The 21,541-nt window shown below is 37.4% G+C and overlaps 1 protein-coding gene across 7 annotated transcripts in view; it reads left to right on the top strand.

The window, feature by feature from the left end:
• The window catches only part of Kmt2a (lysine methyltransferase 2A), an 84,015-nt gene that overhangs the window by 29,234 nt on the left and 33,240 nt on the right, over nt 1–21,541 (top strand). For 5 of the 7 annotated variants that reach the window (XM_058577160.1, XM_058577158.1, XM_058577163.1 and 2 more), the window contains 14 exons: nt 3,571–6,221; nt 7,633–7,810; nt 8,984–9,218; nt 10,886–10,950; nt 11,422–11,790; nt 12,101–12,174; nt 12,745–12,876; nt 13,486–13,599; nt 17,044–17,190; nt 17,598–17,693; nt 18,079–18,199; nt 19,225–19,347; nt 19,773–19,957; nt 20,987–21,160. In XM_058577160.1, coding sequence (XP_058433143.1) covers nt 3,571–6,221; nt 7,633–7,810; nt 8,984–9,218; nt 10,886–10,950; nt 11,422–11,790; nt 12,101–12,174; nt 12,745–12,876; nt 13,486–13,599; nt 17,044–17,190; nt 17,598–17,693; nt 18,079–18,199; nt 19,225–19,347; nt 19,773–19,957; nt 20,987–21,160 — 4,664 coding nt within the window. The remainder of the gene's footprint in view (nt 1–3,570; nt 6,222–7,632; nt 7,811–8,983; nt 9,219–10,885; nt 10,951–11,421; nt 11,791–12,100; nt 12,175–12,744; nt 12,877–13,485; nt 13,600–17,043; nt 17,191–17,597; nt 17,694–18,078; nt 18,200–19,224; nt 19,348–19,772; nt 19,958–20,986; nt 21,161–21,541) is intronic. The other 2 variants (XM_058577159.1, XM_058577161.1) reach the window with 1 other exon arrangement.

Raw genomic sequence — 21,541 nt, 5'->3', positions numbered from 1 at the left:
CTACTAAGTGCTTCCTCAGTTACACATTTTTGTATTATGTATTAGTATATACTGCCTTTGGAAATAATTTGGCTATTATTTTTTACAGGTGAAATTTGGTCTATTGTCAAAGAACTAAACACAAAATTAGACGATATGAAACAATTTTATCTGGTTCTTAAAAGGTATATTAAAGAAAGAAAACATTGTGGTTAGCTCTTGCGCTGCTAGGCCTAAAAGACCTAACAAGAACAATTATAGAGAAGGAAAGGTTTATTTGGGCGGCTCACGGTTTAGAGATCTCAGTTTATGGATAGCTGGGTCCATTCCTTGGGGCTCAAGGTGAGGCAGAATATCATGGTGGAAGAGTGAGGCAGAGGGATGCAGCTTACATGATGATCAAGAAGCAGAGAGAGAGACTCCACTCACCAGATACAAAATATGTACCCCAAAGGCATGCCCCCAATTACTCACCACATCCAGCCACACCCTACCCGCCTTCAATTACCACTCAATTAATCCCATCGGAATTAATTCACTGATTGGGTTAAGGTTCTCATAACCCAATCTCTTGTCCTCTGAACCTTCTTGCATTTGTCTCCCACATGAGCTTTTGGAGGACATCCACACCAAATCATAACAGAAAATAAAAGTTATATGAGGTGTTTCCTTTTATTTAGCAATATATGTCATTGTTCTCACCAACAAAATATCTAGAATAACTTGACATTCTAGACTTACAAGCAGTTTCCTAAGAGAAGGTCCTCAATGTAAATAACATTTTTTTGACTTGCATAATTCAATTCTGTATAGAACAGGGCTTAAAGATTTTTTTTTGCCCGGGGGTGTACGAGGAATTGAACTAAGGGGCACTCAGCCACTGAGCCACATTCCCCAGCCCTATTTTGTATTCTGTTTAGAGACAGGGTCTCACTGAGTTGCTTAGTGCCTTGCTATTGCTGAAGCTGGCTTTGAACGCATAGTCCTCCTGTGTCAGCCTCCTGAGCTGCTGGGATTATAGGCACGCGCCACTGCACCCAGCTAGGGCTAAAGATTTTTTGTTGGAACATACATTCTCCCATCCTGCTGACATTCCAATTTATTATATGATTATCTTGGATTTTATATGAATAGACAATGTATTTAAATATGGTAAATATGATATAGTTAGCTGGTTTTGTTCTTTAACTTAGTTTGTGATGTTTGCTGGCATTTGGGTCACACTTAAAGTCATGATATGTTACATAGCAATCTAATTCTAATACCCAAGTTCACAATTATTCTTTATCCAAATGGTGTTGATATTGCCATTCTAGTTGGGAGAAGTTTGCCAATACTACCTGAGTATCTGTGCTATTTAGACTGTGGCAGTGGTTTCTTGAAGATGTGTTGAATCCTTAAAACTTCATATTGGAAAGGAATTTTAGGGATCATCTGGTCCAACCCTTCATTTACAGAGGACAAAATGAGGCCAAGAAAATATATGATGAACATTTATTTATAACCAACGTGTGAGTTCTTTGGATATGTTGTGGATTAAGGAAGTTTGCAGAGCTGGAACCCTGTCTGTTCTGCTTTATTCTACTTATCTACCAACACTTTTTGAAAAAGTAGGGTGGAAGAGGTTTTTTGGATTGATTAAGCCCTCTGAATAACCATGTTCAAGTCTACCAAAATCAGGAATCTCTTCATGTACTTTACAGCATGAGTTTATATACACACACATATGTGTATATATATATTTGTGTGTGTGTGTGCATGTATACACACACACACATTAGTTGTTGATGGAACTTTATTTTATTTATTTATTTATATGTGGTGCTGAGAATCTAACCCAGTGCCTCACATGTGTGAGGCAAGCACTCTACTGCTGAGCTACATTCCTAGCCCTGGGCATGAATTTTTAACTTACAACTCTTAGGATCATTTCTTCTAAAGTTTTTTTTCTTGGCTGTCCGTTTACTTTGAATCATGTACTTTTTTTTGGCCATATGGATATCCTTCATTATTTATAAAATGAAAAGTAGTTTCTCTGCTGTCTTCTTGTCTGTTACATTTGTTATATTAGTATATATTGAGAATGGATTTGCGAATCTTTATTAAGGGAAGTCTCGTTAAGTTAATTGGTAAGAAATGAATTTATATTTTAAAAGCTCAACAATAAGACTTTTGTAGATTTCTATTTTGTTAGAAAGTGGCTCCATCGTAAAATGTTCATACTGGCCTAAATCTCTTTCAATCCCTATTCAGGGAAGTTTTAGTTTCAGAAGAATGTTCTCCTGTAAAACACTGAGAGTTGGAAATGTACCTCAGTGATAGAGGACTTAGCATGCACGAGGCACAGGGTTCCATCCCCAGTACCATAAAAATAAAACGAAACAAAGCCTATAAAACACTGAAAAGTCAAGAGAGAAAATGTGATATCATAGGAAATTTTAATACATTTTAAAATTCAGGTTTATGTAAGTATTTGAGAGTCCTGTTGATAAGTAGCAAATCGAGCTAGAAATTTCCTTTATTAGAATAGAAGTAATTTAATTTAATATATTGCTGATTTATTCTTGATATCAGTTAAGGTTAAATCTTTTTGTAACTTGGGACTACGTAGTTCAAGAGTCACTAGATAGGAAAGTAGATTAGTGGACACATTATGTCACTTCACATACCACTGGGTTCAGTGACCTTATTCTGAGATCTTATGAATGATTATTTTCCTATTTAATAAAACTTTCTTAGTTTACTTTGGTAAAATATGGGCTGGAGATATAGCTCAGTTGGTAGATTGCTTGCCATACATGCACAAGGCCCTGGATTCAATCCCCAGCACCACCAAAACCAAAACAAAACTTGGGTAAAAAAGATTGAATATGTAGGATCCTGAGCTGCCCAGGAGAATTTTCCTATGAAAGTTAGTATGTTGTTGGTTGAAGAGCACCTTGTTCAAATTTATTCAAAGCCAAAATGTTGAAGTAAAAAGGTAGGATGATTGCTGGGGTGCATGCCTGTAATCTCAGCAGCTCTGGAGGCTGATACAGGAGGATCTCAAGTTCAAAGCCAGCCTCAGCAATAGCAAGGCACCAAGCAACTCAATGAGACCCTGTTTCTAAATAAAACACAAAATAGAGCTGGGGATATGGCTCAGTGGTTGAGTGCCCCTGAATTCAACCCCCAGTAAACACCCCCTCCCAAATAAAAGTGAGATTATTTACTAGAAGCAGATTTCTAAATGTTATTGTTAGTGGCTAGAATAAGGTAGTATAATTTTGAAAAAGAAAAAAATTTACTTCAGAAAAGAACTTGCTCATCTGAAAATTGTAGAAAAATTAGTTTTCAATGGAAAACCTCTTATTATCTTGATTTCTGTGTCAAAAATAATTAAATGTTCTTTCAGGAGGAATGTTATTTACTTTTTTTTTTTTTTGAGACAAAATTTTGGTGAAATTAAGCACAATTAAGATGTTCTGTTGACTCAATAGACCCAAGTTGAGTTCAGTACAAAATGGCCTGTACTAAATTATAATCAGCTTAGTTAAGCCCTGAACTACATAGCTAAATATATGCTCTTCATTGTTTAATTTCTATACACAGTTAAAACTAGTCCTCGAAAACCTCGCGGGAGACCTAGAAGTGGCTCTGACCGAAATTCAGCTATCCTCCCAGACCCATCTGTGTTTTCCCCTCTAAATAAATCAGAGACCAAATCTGGAGATAAGATCAAGAAGAAAGATTCTAAAAGTATAGAAAAGAAAAGAGGAAGACCTCCCACATTCCCTGGAGTAAAAATCAAAATAACACATGGAAAGGACATTTCAGAGTTACCAAAGGGAAACAAAGAAGATAGCCTGAAAAAAATTAAACGGACACCTTCTGCTACATTTCAACAAGCCACAAAGATTAAAAAACTAAGAGCAGGTAAACTCTCTCCTCTCAAGTCTAAGTTTAAGACAGGGAAGCTTCAAATAGGAAGGAAAGGGGTGCAGATTGTACGACGGCGAGGAAGGCCTCCATCAACAGAACGGATAAAGACCCCTTCGGGTCTCCTCATTAATTCTGAACTGGAAAAGTCCCAGAAGGTTCGGAAAGACAAGGAAGGAACACCTCCACCCACGAAAGAAGATAAGACAGTTGTCAGACAAAGCCCTCGAAGGATTAAGCCGGTCAGGATTATTCCTTCTTCTAAAAGGACAGATGCAACAATTGCTAAGCAACTTTTGCAGAGGGCAAAAAAGGGGGCTCAAAAGAAAATTGAGAAAGAAGCAGCACAGCTGCAAGGAAGAAAGGTGAAGACACAGGTCAAAAACATCCGACAGTTCATCATGCCTGTTGTCAGTGCTATCTCCTCACGGATCATTAAAACCCCTCGGCGATTTATAGAGGATGAGGATTATGACCCTCCCATTAAAATTGCCCGGCTGGAGTCTACACCAAATAGTAGATTCAGTGCCACATCCTGTGGATCTTCTGAAAAATCAAGTGCAGCTTCTCAGCACTCCTCTCAAATGTCTTCAGACTCCTCCCGATCTAGCAGCCCCAGTGTTACTTCCACAGATTCTCAGGCCTCTGAGGAGATTCAGGTACTTCCTGAAGAGCGGAGTGACACCCCTGAAGTTCATACTCCACTGCCTATTTCCCAGTCCCCAGAAAACGAGAGTAATGATCGGAGAAGCAGAAGGTATTCAGTGTCAGAGAGAAGTTTTGGATCTAGAACAACTAAAAAATTACCAACTCTGCAGAGTGCCCCCCAGCAGCAGACCTCCTCCTCTCCACCTCCACCTCTGCTTACTCCCCCTCCTCCACTGCAGCCAGCCTCCAGTATCTCTGACCACACACCCTGGCTTATGCCTCCAACAATCCCCTTAGCATCACCGTTTTTGCCTGCTTCTGCTGCTCCCATGCAAGGGAAGCGAAAATCTATTTTGCGAGAGCCGACGTTTAGGTGGACTTCTTTAAAGCATTCTAGGTCAGAGCCACAATACTTTTCCTCAGCAAAGTATGCCAAAGAAGGTCTGATTCGCAAACCAATATTTGATAATTTCCGACCCCCTCCACTAACTCCTGAGGATGTTGGCTTCGCGTCTGGTTTTTCTACATCTGGTTCTGCTGCTTCAGCCAGGTTGTTTTCACCACTCCATTCTGGAACAAGGTTTGATATGCACAAAAGGAGCCCTCTTCTGAGAGCTCCAAGATTTACTCCAAGTGAGGCACACTCTAGAATATTTGAGTCTGTAACCTTGCCTAGTAATCGAACTTCTGCTGGAACATCCTCTTCAGGAGTATCTAATAGAAAAAGGAAAAGAAAAGTGTTTAGTCCTATTCGATCTGAACCAAGATCTCCTTCTCACTCTATGAGGACAAGAAGCGGAAGGCTAAGTACTTCTGAGTTGTCACCTCTCACCCCCCCGTCTTCTGTCTCTTCCTCGTTAAGCATTTCTGTTAGTCCTCTTGCCACTAGTGCCTTAAACCCAACTTTTACTTTTCCTTCTCATTCCCTGACTCAGTCTGGGGAATCTCCAGAGAAAAATCAGAGACCAAGGAAGCCGACTAGTGCTCCAGCAGAGCCATTTTCATCAAGTAGTCCTACTCCTCTCTTTCCTTGGTTTACCCCAGGCTCTCAGACTGAGAGGGGGAGAAATAAAGACAAGGCCCCTGAGGAGCTGTCCAAAGATCGAGATGCTGAGAAGAGCGTGGAGAAGGACAAGAGTAGAGAGAGAGACCGGGAGAGAGAAAAAGAGAATAAGCGGGAGTCAAAGAAAGAGAAAAGGAAAAAGGGATCAGAAATTCAGAGTAGTTCTGCTTTGTATCCTGTGGGTAGGGTTTCCAAAGAGAAGGTGGTTGGTGAAGATGTTGCCACTTCATCTTCTGCCAAAAAAGCAACAGGGCGGAAGAAGTCTTCATCACTTGATTCTGGGACTGATATTGCTTCTGTGACTCTTGGGGATACAACAGCTGTCAAAACCAAAATACTTATAAAGAAAGGGAGAGGAAATCTGGAAAAAACCAACTTGGACCTCGGCCCAACTGCCCCATCCCTGGAGAAGGAGAAAACCCTCTGCCTTTCCACTCCCTCATCTAGCACTGTTAAACATTCCACTTCCTCCATAGGCTCCATGTTGGCTCAGGCAGACAAGCTTCCAATGACTGACAAGAGGGTTGCCAGCCTCCTAAAAAAGGCCAAAGCCCAGCTCTGCAAGATTGAGAAGAGTAAGAGTCTTAAACAAACTGACCAGCCCAAAGCACAGGTACTCCTTTGACCTTGCCTTTAAAACTATCAGTTTACTGCACCCCTTCTGCAGGCTAGATTTAATTAAGCTAAATGTCTCAGTTACGTCCAATTGTGTAAAAAGTATGGTAGAGGGGTGGTGTGTGCAATGGTTTTTCAAAGACTGGTATGATTTTGATAATTAGAAAATGGGAAGGCATTAACATTCTAAGTAGAGGGAACAGTGTGGATAGAGATGTAAAAGTATAAAACGTATATGAGAAAGTGTGAACTAAATAGCTAAAAGATAGGTTGGAACGATATTACAGACTGCTGAGTTGTTTGAGGTATAATCTGGGGCTTAAATTTTGAAAGTACATTTTTATAGTTACGTTTTAATATTTATCAAAGAAGAGAAAAACGAGAATATTCTCTTCCTCTGTGTAGTGAGTGATTAGAGCAATAGACAATATTTGTTTGTGACTTACAAATGGGAAGCTTATCCTTAATTTGTGGAGCAGAAAAAATGTAGAATTCAGTTCATTAAGATGACACCAAACAAGCCGGGCCCGGTGGCGCACGCCTGTAATCCCAGCAGCTTGGGAGGCTAAGGCAGGAGGATTGCGAGTTCAAAGCCAGCCTCAGCAAAAGTGAGGCGCTAAGCAACTCAGTGAAACCCTGTCTCTAAATAAAATACAAAATAGGGCTGTGGATGTGGCTCAGTGGTGGAGTGCCCCTGAGTTCAATACCCAGTACCCCACTGCCCACCCCCTCAAAAAAGTTGACACCATACCAAACTAATTTTTACCAGGATCAGCAATTTTTGTTCTGTAGTAGATGTATATTTATTTATTTCAACATACTGAGTTAGGTTAAGATGGCCAAAAACTTAGATTTTATGTTGTAATTCCCCTTTGAGCCATATTTACATTTAATGATTCTACCAATTGAGAGTTCTAGTAGCAGTGTGACAAGACTTATTTCTGACACTATGTTGGATGGTTTTGGTTTGCCTTCTGGTGATAAGACCAATGGCTTTTCAGTATGTGAGATACTTATGTTTGGAGCCATGGTCTTTTATATTTTCATTTATAGACTATTTCACCCACTTCTCTGTTGATAAGGAAATATAGGAAACAATCTATAGTTAGAACACCAGACTGAACCTTTTTGTAATATAGATTGACAGCTTGGATTTTGAGGGAAACTGTAAAGAATTAGTATAATTGGAAATGGAAGATTTCTGTTTTTTGATGAGAGGCCTTTTTGCTGCCATTTTCAGAATGCAGAAGTAGTTGATTTCTGTGTATTGATAGGGCTTATCAGCTGGGAGTAATTAGTTGCATGTTTTGATAATGGATCTAATGAAGTGCTCAAGTATACCTTGGCTTCATTTAATTATATTTGCAGCATGCATGATCATCATCATTTTTGGCCTTTCTTGTGTTTAGGGTCAAGAAAGTGATTCATCAGAGACCTCTGTGCGAGGACCTCGAATTAAACATGTCTGCAGAAGAGCTGCTGTTGCCCTTGGCCGAAAACGAGCTGTGTTTCCTGATGACATGCCCACCCTGAGTGCCTTACCATGGGAAGAACGAGAAAAGATTTTGTCTTCCATGGGAAATGATGGTAGGTCAGAGGGTTAGTATTGGGATATAAACAGTTTTTTGACTTGTTCACCAGTCTTTCCAAGATACCCAGTAGCAGGGCTGGGATTGTGGCTCAGCGGTAGAGCGCTCACCTAGCATGGGCGGGACCCGGTTCAATCTTCAACACCACATAAAAATAAAGGCATTGTGTTGTGTCCATCTACACCTAAAACAATAAATATTAAAAAAAAAAAAAAGATAACCAGTAGGCTGTTCATAGTTTGGGTCTTTCAAAAAACAGATAACTAGAGGGTGTTAAATGTGTAAAGATTTTATTACGGGAAATGCCTGATTAAAAAAAGGGACAAGTAGCCAGGGAAAACTGGGAGAGCTGTCAGACTCTAGTGCAAGAAGAGAGGGAAGGAAGGTTGGGCAGAACCTTCTTAGATTGCCATGTAGTGTTAGGTTTGGCAAGGCTGTCAGGGAGTCTTCCAACAAAGCTGGCTATCAGAGAAGACTTGTGTGTCTCAGAAACAAGCCTACTTGGTAACTTACTGCTGGGGAGCAACCATGTAGCCTCTTTATCATTGGATTTCAGAGGGGCCCTTGGTCAGTTATGCTCCCTGGAATTGGAGGTCTGTGAGACACATTCTCATAATTGCCATATAGTTCTGAAATGTTGGGTTGCAGCTTTAACAAATTTAGAGATTTAGAGAATCCTTAGAAGCATTCAATTCATGTTCTTGATTCTAGGTTAGACTGTCTTATTTTCAGTATTTGGATTTTTGTTTTCATTAAGCTGCAAGGTACAGGTCTTTTTAAACATCTAAATTATTACTTAGAAAAAAATCTGAGTTCTACATATGAATATTTTTGCGTGGTGGTACATACTTGTAATCCCAGAAACTTGGAGGCTGAGGCAGGAGGATCATGAGTCTAGGCAACCTAGCAAGTCACTCTCAAAATTTTTAAAGATAATAGAAAAAATTAAAAAATAAAAAGGAGGGGAGGCCTTGGGCTGTAGCTTAAAAGTAGAGTGTCACTGGGTTCAATCCCCAGTACCCTCCAAAAAATGTATTTTCATTTTTTGATTACTAATTAAAATGAAGTTTGAATGTATCTAATGATTCAAAGGGATTTTAAGGGTTTTTCCCTCTACTTCCAAAAAGGAAATGGATACTCCTTTGGAATTAATGGCACATTTCTTTAACAGACAAGTCATCAATTGCTGGCTCAGAAGATGCTGAACCTCTTGCTCCACCCATCAAACCAATTAAGCCTGTCACCAGAAACAAGGCCCCTCAGGAACCTCCAGTAAAGAAAGGACGAAGATCAAGGCGGTGTGGGCAGTGTCCTGGCTGCCAGGTGCCTGAGGACTGTGGCGTTTGCACTAATTGCTTAGACAAGCCCAAGTTTGGTGGCCGCAATATAAAGAAGCAGTGCTGCAAGTAAGTGGGTCTTACTCTGAGGTGTTGGCCTCTCAATCATGAAGGTTTCTTATTTATCCCTGAATTGTTGCAAAGATACATTAGGAAACTGAAAGTGATTGTATTGAATCTCCTTGAGCTGCAAGATTAGTTGCAGAGTTGGGTTTTGTGAAGTGTTTAGATTTGGGCTGTCCTTAAATAAGGAATGCTCTGGGGCAGTGCTGTCTAATAGAATGGAGTGATGGAAATGTTCTGTATGTGCTCAGTTCAATATGGTACTCATTAGCCACATGTGGCTATTGAGCATTTGGCTTGTGGCTAGGTTTAACTGAGGAACTGCATTTTTATTTCATTTCTTTTAAGTTAATTTAAATCTAAATAACCACATGTGAGTAGTGACTACCATATTAGTGTAGTTCTGGAAGGGTTCTGCTTAAAAGTTGACAAGTTTAAGCAGAATATTTATTGAGCCAATTGAAACAACTTTTATCTTCATGACAGTTAGGAAACTTTAGAGACATCTTACCTGAATTTCTGGGCTCTCTGACTCAGAATACTATTTTTTCGCCCATTTTAGTCAAACTTTTGCCATCTGTGATTTTATTTGTTTAAAATGAATCAGAAGAGTCACATAGTCAGAAATTTTGGTAATTGAACATCTCATAAATTGCCTGACACAAGTAGATGCTGAATGAATGAATGACATGAAAGTGATTATTTTAAAGCATAGTTGGAGGAAATACTGTACCAGGGCAGACAGTTTCTGTGCTTTGGTTTGTCCTTAAGGAAGAATTTTGTCTTAGGTCCTTTAATGGTAAAAAGTGAGTTATTACAAAAAGGTACATGATAATAGGACACAACTGCACAGAATTTAGGGGTTGGAATAGACTGTACAATTTTAGACTTCATATTAAGTTTGTTTTATTAAATTTAAATCAAAGGATGACAGTTATCAAAGCCATGAGATAGATATACCTATAGCATTACAGTGGCAGACAGAACCTGGGTGATTTTAGTCAGTTTTATGTGCATATGAATATTAAATCTTATAAAGGAAGCAGTACTCATATGATTACAAGAAATATTAATTGGCGGCTAGAGTTGTGGCTCAGTAGTAGAGCACTCCCCTAGCATGTGTGAGGTACTGATTTTGATCCTCGGCATGCATAGATAGATAGATAGATAGATAGATAGATAGATAGATAAATGTATTGTGTCCATCTACAACTAAAAAAAAAAAACCTTAAAAAAAAAGAAATTTTATGTGGCTGGGGTTGTGGCTCAGCGGTAGTGCGCTTGCCTAGCATGCGTGAGGCTCTGGGTTCGATTCCCAGCACCACATAAAAATAAAATTAAGATATTATGTTCACCTATAACTAAAAAATAAATATTTAAAAAAAATTTTAATTGATCATTTTGTGTGTGGTAATAGTCACTATTGAATTACAACAAATTTGAGGCCCATTTCCAAAATAATTTGCTGTTTTTAAGATCCTAAAGGTAGGCAAAATTGCTGATCCAAGGATTTTAAAGGCTCAGATTTAACTTGGGTAATAATTAGTCCTTATTTCAGCTGTTAGGATGAACTTGAATAAAGATTCACTGATTTTTGCAGATAAATCATCACTCGTTTCAGTTGCTTCTCTTTTAAATGCAATTTATTTTATGGCTTATCCCTTGTTTCCTAGGATGCGAAAATGTCAGAATCTACAATGGATGCCTTCCAAAGCCTACCTTCAGAAGCAAGCTAAAGGTAGTGTTGTAAAAAGGCCTTCCCCCAGATGTCCCTGCTTTTATGTCATTGTTGTATACCTTCAGTATAAAGAGAATACTAGGGGTTTTTTGTTGTTGTTGTTGTTGTTTGTTTTGTTTTTTTTCTTTTAAAGTTCTACTCTTTCCCGGGGAGTTGATGGTTGTTGAAGCTAGATGATAGGTACGTGGGGGTTCATTTGACTATTTGACTCTTCCTTATTTGGGGGTATGTTTGACAATCCATAGTACAAATAAATAAATAAATAAATTCATAAAAATTGTAGTTCATCCCACTTCCTAGAGAAATAAAAATGTAGCTACTTCAGCTGATCAACTTGGCATTGTTTCTTGAGTCTTTCAGTGCCAACTTTAGCTGCAGGAAACTGAGAACAAGATGATGTTACATTTCTGTTCTATTTTAACAAAAATTTTTCTCATATTTATAGATTATCTTATTGTGTTGTTCCCCTAGCTGTGAAAAAGAAAGAGAAAAAGTCTAAGACCACTGAAAAGAAAGAGAGCACTATTGTGAAAAGCTTGGTGGACTCTAGTCAGAAACCTCCCCCATCAGCACGTGAGGATCCTGCCCCAAAGAAGAGCAGCAATGAGCCTCCACCTCGAAAGCCAGTGGAGGAAAAGATTGAAGAAGGGAATGCCCCTGCACCCGGGCCTGAGCCCAAACAAGTCACCACTCCTGCTTCTAGGAAGTCCAGCAAGCAGGTCTCCCAGACAGCACCAGTCATCCCCCCTCAGCCACCTAGCACAGCACCACCAAGGAAAGAGATTCCCAAGATCACTCCGAGCGAGCCTAAGAAAAAGCAGCCTGTACCACCAGAGTCAGGTAAGCAAGGAAGGCAGGAAGGAATGGTGAACCACAGTGCTATACAGTGTGGTTCTACTGGTGTCTGGAACAACATTTGGAAACCTAAAATGTTTGAGGTATTCAGTTCTAGAAAATTAACTTTCTTTTTAACTGTTATGTAATAACAAACAAAAGCAAAAAAAAAAAAAGAGAGAGAGAGAGAGATTATCTTAATTTCCAGTGTGACTCTTGGAGTTCTTTGTTTTTTTCTAATGCCCCTTTCTTCACAGCAGTTGAACCTAAAGTATTCATTGCCAGCATTCATAGCAATATATTTTCAATTCTTTAGGTCCAGAGCAAAGCAAACCGAAAAAAGTAGCTCCCCGCCCAAGTATTCCTGTAAAACAAAAACCAAAAGAAAAGGTGAGGAGAGATTTGTTTTTCTGTGTTCTGTTATGCAGGGAAAAACCTTGTCCTTGACATTTTCATGATTAACGGAAAATTATGTAAATGGTGGTGGAATTTCTTAAAATTAACCAACTTCAGGCCTAGGCTTTAGCCCATGTCTTTTTTTTGGGGGGGTGTCTTTTTCTCTTTGCTTCTTTGTGAACCTCACATGTTGTAACCTAAGAATGTGTTTATTCTTCAGGTCACTTTCTGTCCTCAACATATAATATACTTTATCAAGATTTGTCTGTAAAAATGATCTTTACCTGTGGAAAAAAATACTGTTTTTATTTATTATGGACAGAAACAGAGGATTTAAGTGTTTTTGTTTTTTGTGATGCTGGGGATCAAACCCAGGGCTTCCTGCATGTGAGGCAAGTGCTGTACCACTGAGTTACAATCCCAGTCAAGTTAAGAATTTTCTGAAGATTACTTCTCTGTTTATAGGATACTTATGTTGTAAACATATGTTCCAGATTTATTAATTGAAAATGTGAAGGCAAGTAGGGTGTGGTTTTGTTCTATAACCATCTTTTGTCTCCTTAGGAAAAACCTCCTCCAGTCAATAAGCAGGAGAATACAGGCACTTTGAACATACTCAGCACTCTCTCAAATGGCAATAGTTCTAAGCAAAAAATCCCTGCAGATGGAGTCCACAGGATCAGAGTGGACTTTAAGGTAAAGCTATTTAGTAATGATGCAGTTTATTCATGGCCTTTAAATAAAAGAAAATGGTGATGAATAGTGTTGAAAGAGAGGAAATCAGTACCAACTTGAAGAAATGTGTAATAACTACAGGTTAGCATTATGGGCTCAGGTGTGTAAGAGCTTTAGTCACTCTTGTGATCATTGTTTCTAAATTTCCTGAAGAACATAGCCATTGAAAAACCCGTTCATCTTAAGCAGTATCTGAGGGAGTAACTCTTTCACATAGGAATGCTCAAACTATGATGATTGCTTCAGTTAGCAAAACTAAGGAAATTTCAGTCCAAGTATATTTTGGCTGTATATTTAAGAATTGAACCAAGAGGTGATAGTTTGAATCTGAAATTTAAAAATTTAAAAACAGTTATGTTTGGACTCACTGAAATGAAATAACTCTTGATATCACTTTTGATTAATGTTTTTTACCTTCATTTTGTCATTATAAAACTTTCTTTTCTGCTCTTTTGCACTGCTAGATATTAAACCCAGGGCCTCATACATGCTAGACAAGTGCTTTACTGCTGAGCTACACCCCCAGGCTCTTGTAAAACTTGTGTAAGTGATCTTTATCTCTGCCTACAGGAGGATTGTGAAGCAGAAAACGTGTGGGAGATGGGAGGCTTAGGAATCTTGACCTCTGTTCCTATAACACCCAGGGTGGTTTGCTTTCTCTGTGCCAGTAGTGGGCATGTAGAGGTAAGTATCCTGCTTCTTTGCACCCTAGAAACTGTAACAGATTATTTTGCCGTGATAAAAGAAACTATTCCTTTTGTTGGTATTTAGCAGGTACTATCCTTGTTTAAATCAGCTAATGAAATATTTTAAAGTTTTTTGGAGATTTCAGAAAGAAACCTGCTTTTTAGAGTAATAGTCTTTTAAATTCAATCTTTATTAGAGTTCTGGTATTTCTATTAGATGTTTAAACATGAGGAAAATGATAGTGTCCCTTTATAAAAAGGAATATTGTTAATGGTTATTTAATTTTTTGTCTTCTTTTTCTCTTTTTATTGATATAATTCTATGTAATGGTGGGATTCAATGTTACATATTTATATGTATATACAACGTAATATTGGTGGTTGTTTCACATTGACTACAAAAACCCGCTTATTTATAAAAAGCTCTTTTTGACAGTAAGGAACAAAATCTAGTGAAAAGTGGGCAAAGGACAGAAATGGATAATTCACAAAATGAGAAACAAAAAAACGTGGCATTGTAGGGGAGGATTTTTAATTCTTCTAGTAACCAAAAACTGGGAATTAAAGCATGGTAAAAAGAATCATGCAGAAATGGGAACTTTTTTTTTTAGTTGTAGATGGACACAATACCTTTATTTTATTAATTTATTTTTATGTGGTGCTGAGGATTGAACCCAATACCTCACACATGGTAGGCAAGTGCTCTACTACTGAGCTATATCCCCAGCCCTTTTCATTTTGAGACAGAGTCTCATTAAGTTGCCCAGGCTGGCCTTGAACTTAATTATCCTGCTGCTTTAGTCTCCCAAGTAGCTAGGATTACAGGTGTGTCCCACCATGCCTGGCTTACATGTTTGTCTTAAAGAAATACTTAGAAAAGTTGACAGATTATCTCTACCTCTGTGACTCTCTCTATCTTTGTATATATGACTTTATTTCATATTTTTCATGTTAATATAAATAATAGAAACAACTTGAAAGTCTATCATAGGGAGCCTGGGTTAAAATAATGATAGGACATGTATATAATGGGCAAATATGATAATATGGTCTGATATTAACATAGATGTTCATGACAGGTCACCGAGTGAAAAGAGAAGGTTACAAAGTATACATAATACATGATCTCATTTGGGTTTGAATAAATGTTTTTAAACTATATACATAGAGCTGGGCACAGTGGCTCATACCTATAATTCCAGTGACTTGGGAAGCTGAGGCAGGAGGATCATAAGTTCAAAGCCAACCTTAGCAATTTAGAAAGATCCTGTTTCAAAATGAAAAAGGATTGAGGATGAGGCTCAGTAGTAAAGCACAGGAAGGAAGGAAGAAAGGAGGGAGGGAGGGAGGGAAGGAGGGAGGGGAAAAATGGAGAATGATTTATATCATAATATTTAAAATGTAGTTGGATTGTGGGTGGCCTTTGTTTTCTGTTTTTATCTTCTTGAGGTCGATGCAGTAGGATGAGAAAGGAAGAGAATAGCACAATTTTAAATAGGAAGCAGTATTTTGTCATTGATAAGGGATAAATTTTAAGACCTATACAATTCTCAAGTTCCTGAATACCTAGTTAACTTTTATTCATCACATATGTATTCAGTAATTACAAACAAAATCCAAAGCCTGGTTAAAATCTGGATGTTGAATAGTCAGTGATACTCAGAACTAGCATAGACTCAGTTCTGCTCACTTGCTATTGTAGTTATACATTAGCAAAATTACAAGTTGTTGACTGGTCTTCGGTTCATTAAGGAGATACTTTGTTTGTGTTTCATAGGAACATTGTACTAAGTGCTGGGGTTGCTTCAAATGTTGCTGAGACTAAGAATAGTGGGTTTATAAGTGTCAGGGGTCCACAGTATCTCTTTTTTCCTCTGTAGACTAATGCTTTGCATTCATACATACACTACCCACAGGAATAACTTAACTTTTTGTAGTACCAGTCCTTCAGCTTCTATGATTAAATTGATGTTTTTTTTTAGTGTGGTATTGTTCTAATTGAAATTATATATAGGGGCTGGGGATGTGGCTCAAGCGGTAGCATGCTTGCCTGGCATGTGTGCGGCCTGGGTTCGATCCTCAGCACCACATACAAACGAAGATGTTGTGTCCGCCAAAAACTGAAAAATAAATATTAAAAAAAAATTCTTTAAAAAAAACCAAAATTATATATAGATGTGCACAACAATTTTACAGAATTCCTAAAAAGTGAATTTTTTCCTCTGTTTCTCTTTGTATATATATATATTTTTTTTTTTTTAAATTAGAAATGAAATATATTCACGTTTTTGTAATATATATAGACAAATTTTTTTTCCTAAAAATTTGAGAGTAAGTTGTAGACATGGCCCTTTTGTCAATAATTGTCTTAGTTTGTATTTCCTAAAATCATGGAATATTTTCTTCTGTAACCACAGTGTAATTAATTATCAAAATCAGGAAGTTATTTAGGTTTGATCAATTGTCCCAGTAAAGCAAAAATTGGGGGGTTCTCGTCAGTATTTTTGACAGTGCTTTATGAACTTGGAAATAACCTTTTTTGGGGGAGGGGATTGAACCTATGGGCACTTTATTCCAGAGCTACATCCCAGCCCTTTTTATTTTTTATTTTAAGATAGGGTCTCACTAAGTTGCTTAGGGCCTTCTCAGTTGCTGAGGCTGGCTTTGAACTTGTGATCCTCCTATCTCAGTCTTACAAGTGTTGGGATTACAGATGTGCACCACTGTAGCAACTGAAAGTTACTTATTTTAAAAATTACAGATAGAAAGGATAAAACAGAGTATATGGCATATTGTAATGAGCTTTTAAAGCCCTCCTAACCAACTCCCTTATATTCCCATAGTTTTTATGTCGTCTATGGTATTTGCATTTTCTGTTAAATCTTAGGTCATATTTATTTCATTACTTTGTAATTCTATTGTCATTACTACTTTAGTTCCCTGAATTTTCTGCATTGCCTATTGACTATTTAATTCACTGGGTTTAGTTAAATACAGGTTGAGTGTCTCTTATCTGAAATACTTGAGATCAGAAGTGTTTTGGATTTTGGCTATTTTTGGGGTTTTGAAATATTTACATATACATAATGAGATATGGTGGAGGTGAGACACAGTTCTAAACATGAAATTCATTTGTTTCACATATACCTTATACACATAGCCTGAAGGTAACTTTATAAATTATTTATAATAATTTTGTACATGAAACAAAGTTTGGGTACATTGAGCCATTGGAGATCAGGTATGGGATTTTCTCATATCAGCACTCAAAATGTTTTAGATTTTGGCACATTTTGAATTTCAAATTTTGGAGTTATGGATGCTCAACCTGTATAATACCAGTGGATTCCTAAAATTCAAAGTATTTAAGTGGGATATGCTTGATATTTTTTTCCTGCACCGTTTTTTGACATGCTTCTGTATTCCCATCTTCTTGCTTTAGTTTGTGTATTGCCAAGTGTGTTGTGAGCCCTTCCACAAGTTTTGTTTAGAGGAGAACGAGCGCCCTCTGGAGGACCAGCTGGAAAATTGGTGTTGTCGTCGATGCAAGTTCTGTCATGTTTGTGGAAGGCAGCATCAGGCTACAAAGGTACAAAACATAATAATAGAACTAGTAGAGGATTCCTCTCTCCATATCTGCCTTCTGTTTTGAGGTTTTATGTCTATATTCTTTTCTCCTCTGACTTAATCTGTTTTGACTATTTAATTGGGTGTAATCAATTGCCTGATTCTGTGGAAAATGAATTTTGGAAATTTAGCAGAGAAAATGATACTGGAAAAAATTCCAAAAATCTATCTGATAATTTACCTACTGAGTGCTTTTCATAGGAAATAAATCTCTATTTTAATTGAGTAAGTGGTGTATGAGAAAATTTTAAGTTGTTCAAATGGTGTGCTATACTCACTTAAAGATATGTATGAAATGGGGTGCTAAGTAGAGGTATTTAGTGAAGGTGATGTGATGCCTGCTTTTTTTGCCATTGTATTCTCCTATAGCAACTGCTGGAGTGTAATAAGTGCCGAAACAGCTATCACCCTGAGTGCCTGGGACCAAACTATCCCACCAAACCCACAAAGAAAAAGAAAGTTTGGGTGAGTACGCACATTATGCTGTTTCAGAAAGAATTGTCATGGATTGGTTATGCTTATATAACTTTTAATAGGCATATCCTTGCTTGAGTATCTCAGTGTAATAATTTTTTTGCCTCATTAGGAAAAGTCATCTCAATAAAGAAGTAAAATCTAGAAATGAGTAGCATTGTGATCTTTTTATTTTTAATTTTTTAAAAAATATTTTTTAAAAAATTAAATAAAGATATTATGTTGGACACAATACCTTTATTTTATTTATTTTTTGTGGTGCTGAGGATCAATCCCAGGGCCTTGCATGTGCTAGGCAGGCACTCTACCGCTGAGCCACAACCCCAGCCCCTAATTAAACTAAAATTCCTGTTGAATTTCTTTTCTTCTTTTCCAGATATGTACAAAGTGTGTTCGCTGCAAGAGCTGTGGATCCACAACTCCAGGCAAAGGGTGGGATGCACAGTGGTCTCATGATTTTTCACTGTGCCATGATTGTGCCAAACTCTTTGCTAAAGGTACCCAAAAATCCAATTTTGCCCGTGTATGGTGTTTTGAAAGCGAATTGGCCTCTTTGGGGAATGAAGAACAGAATCTGACTTGTTGTGTCAAGGATGCCAGTTAGACACATTCCATGTTCCCACTGCTGCTCTTTCCTTTGCAGAGACTACTTAGAAACTGGAATATTTTGTTAACTTCCATGGGAAGTTTTTATCGTAGCTAACTGCAAATGAATGCTCTAAGCCAATAGAGCCAAAGTGTGACTTATATACATTTGATTGTACTTAATCCTCCCGCCTCAGCCTTTAATAGTTAGGCTAGGGGAAAAAAAAAAGGTAACCAATACCTTAGAGCTGTTATTTTATCGACCTAGACTAATAATGATATAAAGTCACTACTAGAATTATTTTAAGTAAAATAAGCAGATCAATTTAAAGAGTTCTATTTTATATATATTTATTTTTAGTTGTAGGTGGACACAATACCTTTATTTTATTTTTATGTAGTGCTGAGGATCAAACCCCATGCCTCACATGTGCTAGGCGAGCACTCTACCACTGAGTCACAACTCCAGCCCCTAAAGAGTTCTATTAAGTAATAAATAATAGAGGGGATACACAGATAAAGCAAATATATGAAGGCTGTATATAATACTGGATTTTAGAAAACGCTGCTCAGAGCTCTTTTCCAGTAGAAACACTGGAAATAGAGAAAAGTTAAATTAATTGTTGTGTACTCCTATATTGCCACCTCTTTTTGAAAATTTAAACATTTTTTCAAATGTTTAAGGTATTCTCATGACAGTTATAAATGGGTCTAAAGAAGAGAAATAGTGGCACATACAAATCTTTCCTAGGAATATTCTAGAAGCCCAGAATAATCTTAACATTTAGTAGATGTGTCAAGGTTCATAGCAGATCCATGCTACGGTTCAGAAGTGAATGCTAGTCTGGAAGAATACAGATTTTAGATTAGGTTGAGGCCCTTAAAAGTATTGGTATGTGAGCCCAAAGCACTACTACAATCTTTACTCTGCTTTCAGGAAACTTCTGCCCTCTCTGTGACAAGTGTTATGATGATGATGACTATGAGAGTAAGATGATGCAGTGTGGGAAGTGTGATCGCTGGGTCCATTCCAAATGTGAGAATCTTTCAGGTACAGAAGGTTGGAGTCTTTTTATTACAGTTTCTTTCTCCCTTGGTACTGCTACATTTATAGCCCCCAGAGCACTATAAACCTAAAATTGTGGTAGTGCTATTTAAAGTTCTTTAAAAATAAGTTATTGTTTAGTCTTTAGAATAAGTAGCATTGTATTGTTTGTGCTCACTTCTTCTGAACACATCCCTTTACTTCTTTGTTGTCCTTTGTGGGTACCATAACCTATTGGTTCTCGAATAACCAAATCCTGGATTAGTATTAATTAATGAAGTCCCTTTGGGAGATCAATGTATACAATGTCCTACAGTATTGTAGCCTCTTAGGTGGGTTTCTAACATACAGCTTTATAGTAAGGTCAGTGGCATAGTTTACCTTCTCTCCCTCTCTTGCTCTTCAGAGGCCCTCCTTATTGTAGTTTTTTGTTTTCCTAGATGAGATGTATGAGATTCTATCTAATTTGCCGGAAAGTGTGGCCTACACTTGTGTCAACTGTACTGAGCGGCATCCTGCTGAGTGGCGATTGGCTCTTGAAAAAGAGCTACAGATTTCTCTGAAGCAAGTTCTGACAGCTTTGTTGAATTCACGGACTACCAGCCATTTGCTACGCTTCCGGCAGGTAGACTGAAGTTGCATTTTGTTTTCTGAAAGCTTGTTCTTACATGGTTTTTACCTAAATAAATAAATTTTTAAAATTATTTGTATTATATTTATATTACCTAACAATAGAAAGGATTTTTTTTCTTGTTTTGCTTTTTTCTTCTTTTAGTTTTATAGTTACTTGTTTTGGTGATAACCATTAGGGAAAAGTTTTAGGATAAGTTCTTCTGTATAATAGGAAGTAGAAAGGGACTGTATCTTCAAAGGCGTTGCTACTATAATAAGAAATTTGGATTTTTTACTCTGTTGATAATGGGGAGCCAGTGAAGAAGTTTACCCACGGGTCAAGTTGTTTATTTAGAGGGAAAAAAAAAATTCTCCCTGGAGTAGAGAAGAAGGATTAAGAGAGGTTTAAGCCTAGAGGCAAGAGCAATATTGGGAGGCAGGCATAGTAATCTACTTGAAAACTTCTGCTTTTTGTCCAAGTTGTGAACTATGTGTCTATAAAGTAGTCAGTCATTGGAAAAGGTATAATATGGAAAGAACCACCTAGATAACTTTAACTCGAAGTGAGGCTGATGTTTCACCATAAAGCTCCTTTTTTGTTGTTTTTGAGTAAGAAAATGAATTATCCATGTCATATTCCAAAGGAGTTATAGACATAGTTTCAATTTCAAAATTTTTTATAGTTGTAGATGGACAGCATGCCTTTATTTAAATTTTTTTTTTTTTAATGTGGTGCTAAGGATCGAACCCAGTGCTTCACATATGCTAGGCAAGTTGTAGCCACTGAGCTACAACCCCAGCCCACAGTTTCAGTTCTTTATACTAGGTTTGAAAATTATCAAGGAAAACTCCTAAGCTAGCCTAACTAAGCTGTTAGGTACTAGGCTTATTTTAACTTCTCAGAAATCATTTTCACTTTTGAGAAATCTTTGGTTCTTTTTGTGTTCTCTTTTTTTTACCATCTTTATTAACTTTAATAGAATGTGCATGGATGCCTCATTTTAAGAGTTAGGTTAAAGAAACATCTGTTTTCTGGCAACAGGCTGCGAAGCCTCCAGACTTAAACCCTGAGACAGAGGAGAGTATACCTTCTCGCAGCTCTCCAGAAGGACCTGATCCCCCAGTTCTTACTGAGTTCAGCAAGCAGGATGATCAACAACCTTTAGATCTGGAGGGAGTCAAGAGGAAAATGGACCAGGGGAGCTACACATCTGTGGTATGTCTCCACAGCAAACCACCAGTGTTTCAAGTGCCAATTTAGTTTTCTTAGATCTTTGTGGAATGATGCTGGGTATAAATAAATTTTAAAAATTATTTGTATTATATTTAGAAATGTCATCTGGCTTTAAATAACCTAAAAGTATATGAGCTATTTTAGCCCTGTGATTCAATAGAAGGGTTGGTTATTATATGGTGATATCTTAAAATGTTATTTTTTTATTTGGCTTTCAACTGAGTTCTCTGAAAATTATTTTTTATGAGAGGAAGTGCTAAGAACTGTTTATGGGAAAAATGCTAATGTGAGGTTAATGTGTTCTCTTTTGAGCTCAAATCTGAATAATGTGTCTTTATGATATTCAAGTATAGATAGATTATC

This window comes from Marmota monax, unplaced genomic scaffold (genome assembly GCF_021218885.2).
Source record: "Marmota monax isolate L192 unplaced genomic scaffold, Marmota_monax_Labrador192_F-V1.1 WCK01_AAM20220418_F8-fsc00081, whole genome shotgun sequence".
NCBI lineage: Eukaryota > Metazoa > Chordata > Mammalia > Rodentia > Sciuridae > Marmota > Marmota monax.
This window is presented reverse-complemented; position numbering and strand designations above follow the sequence as displayed.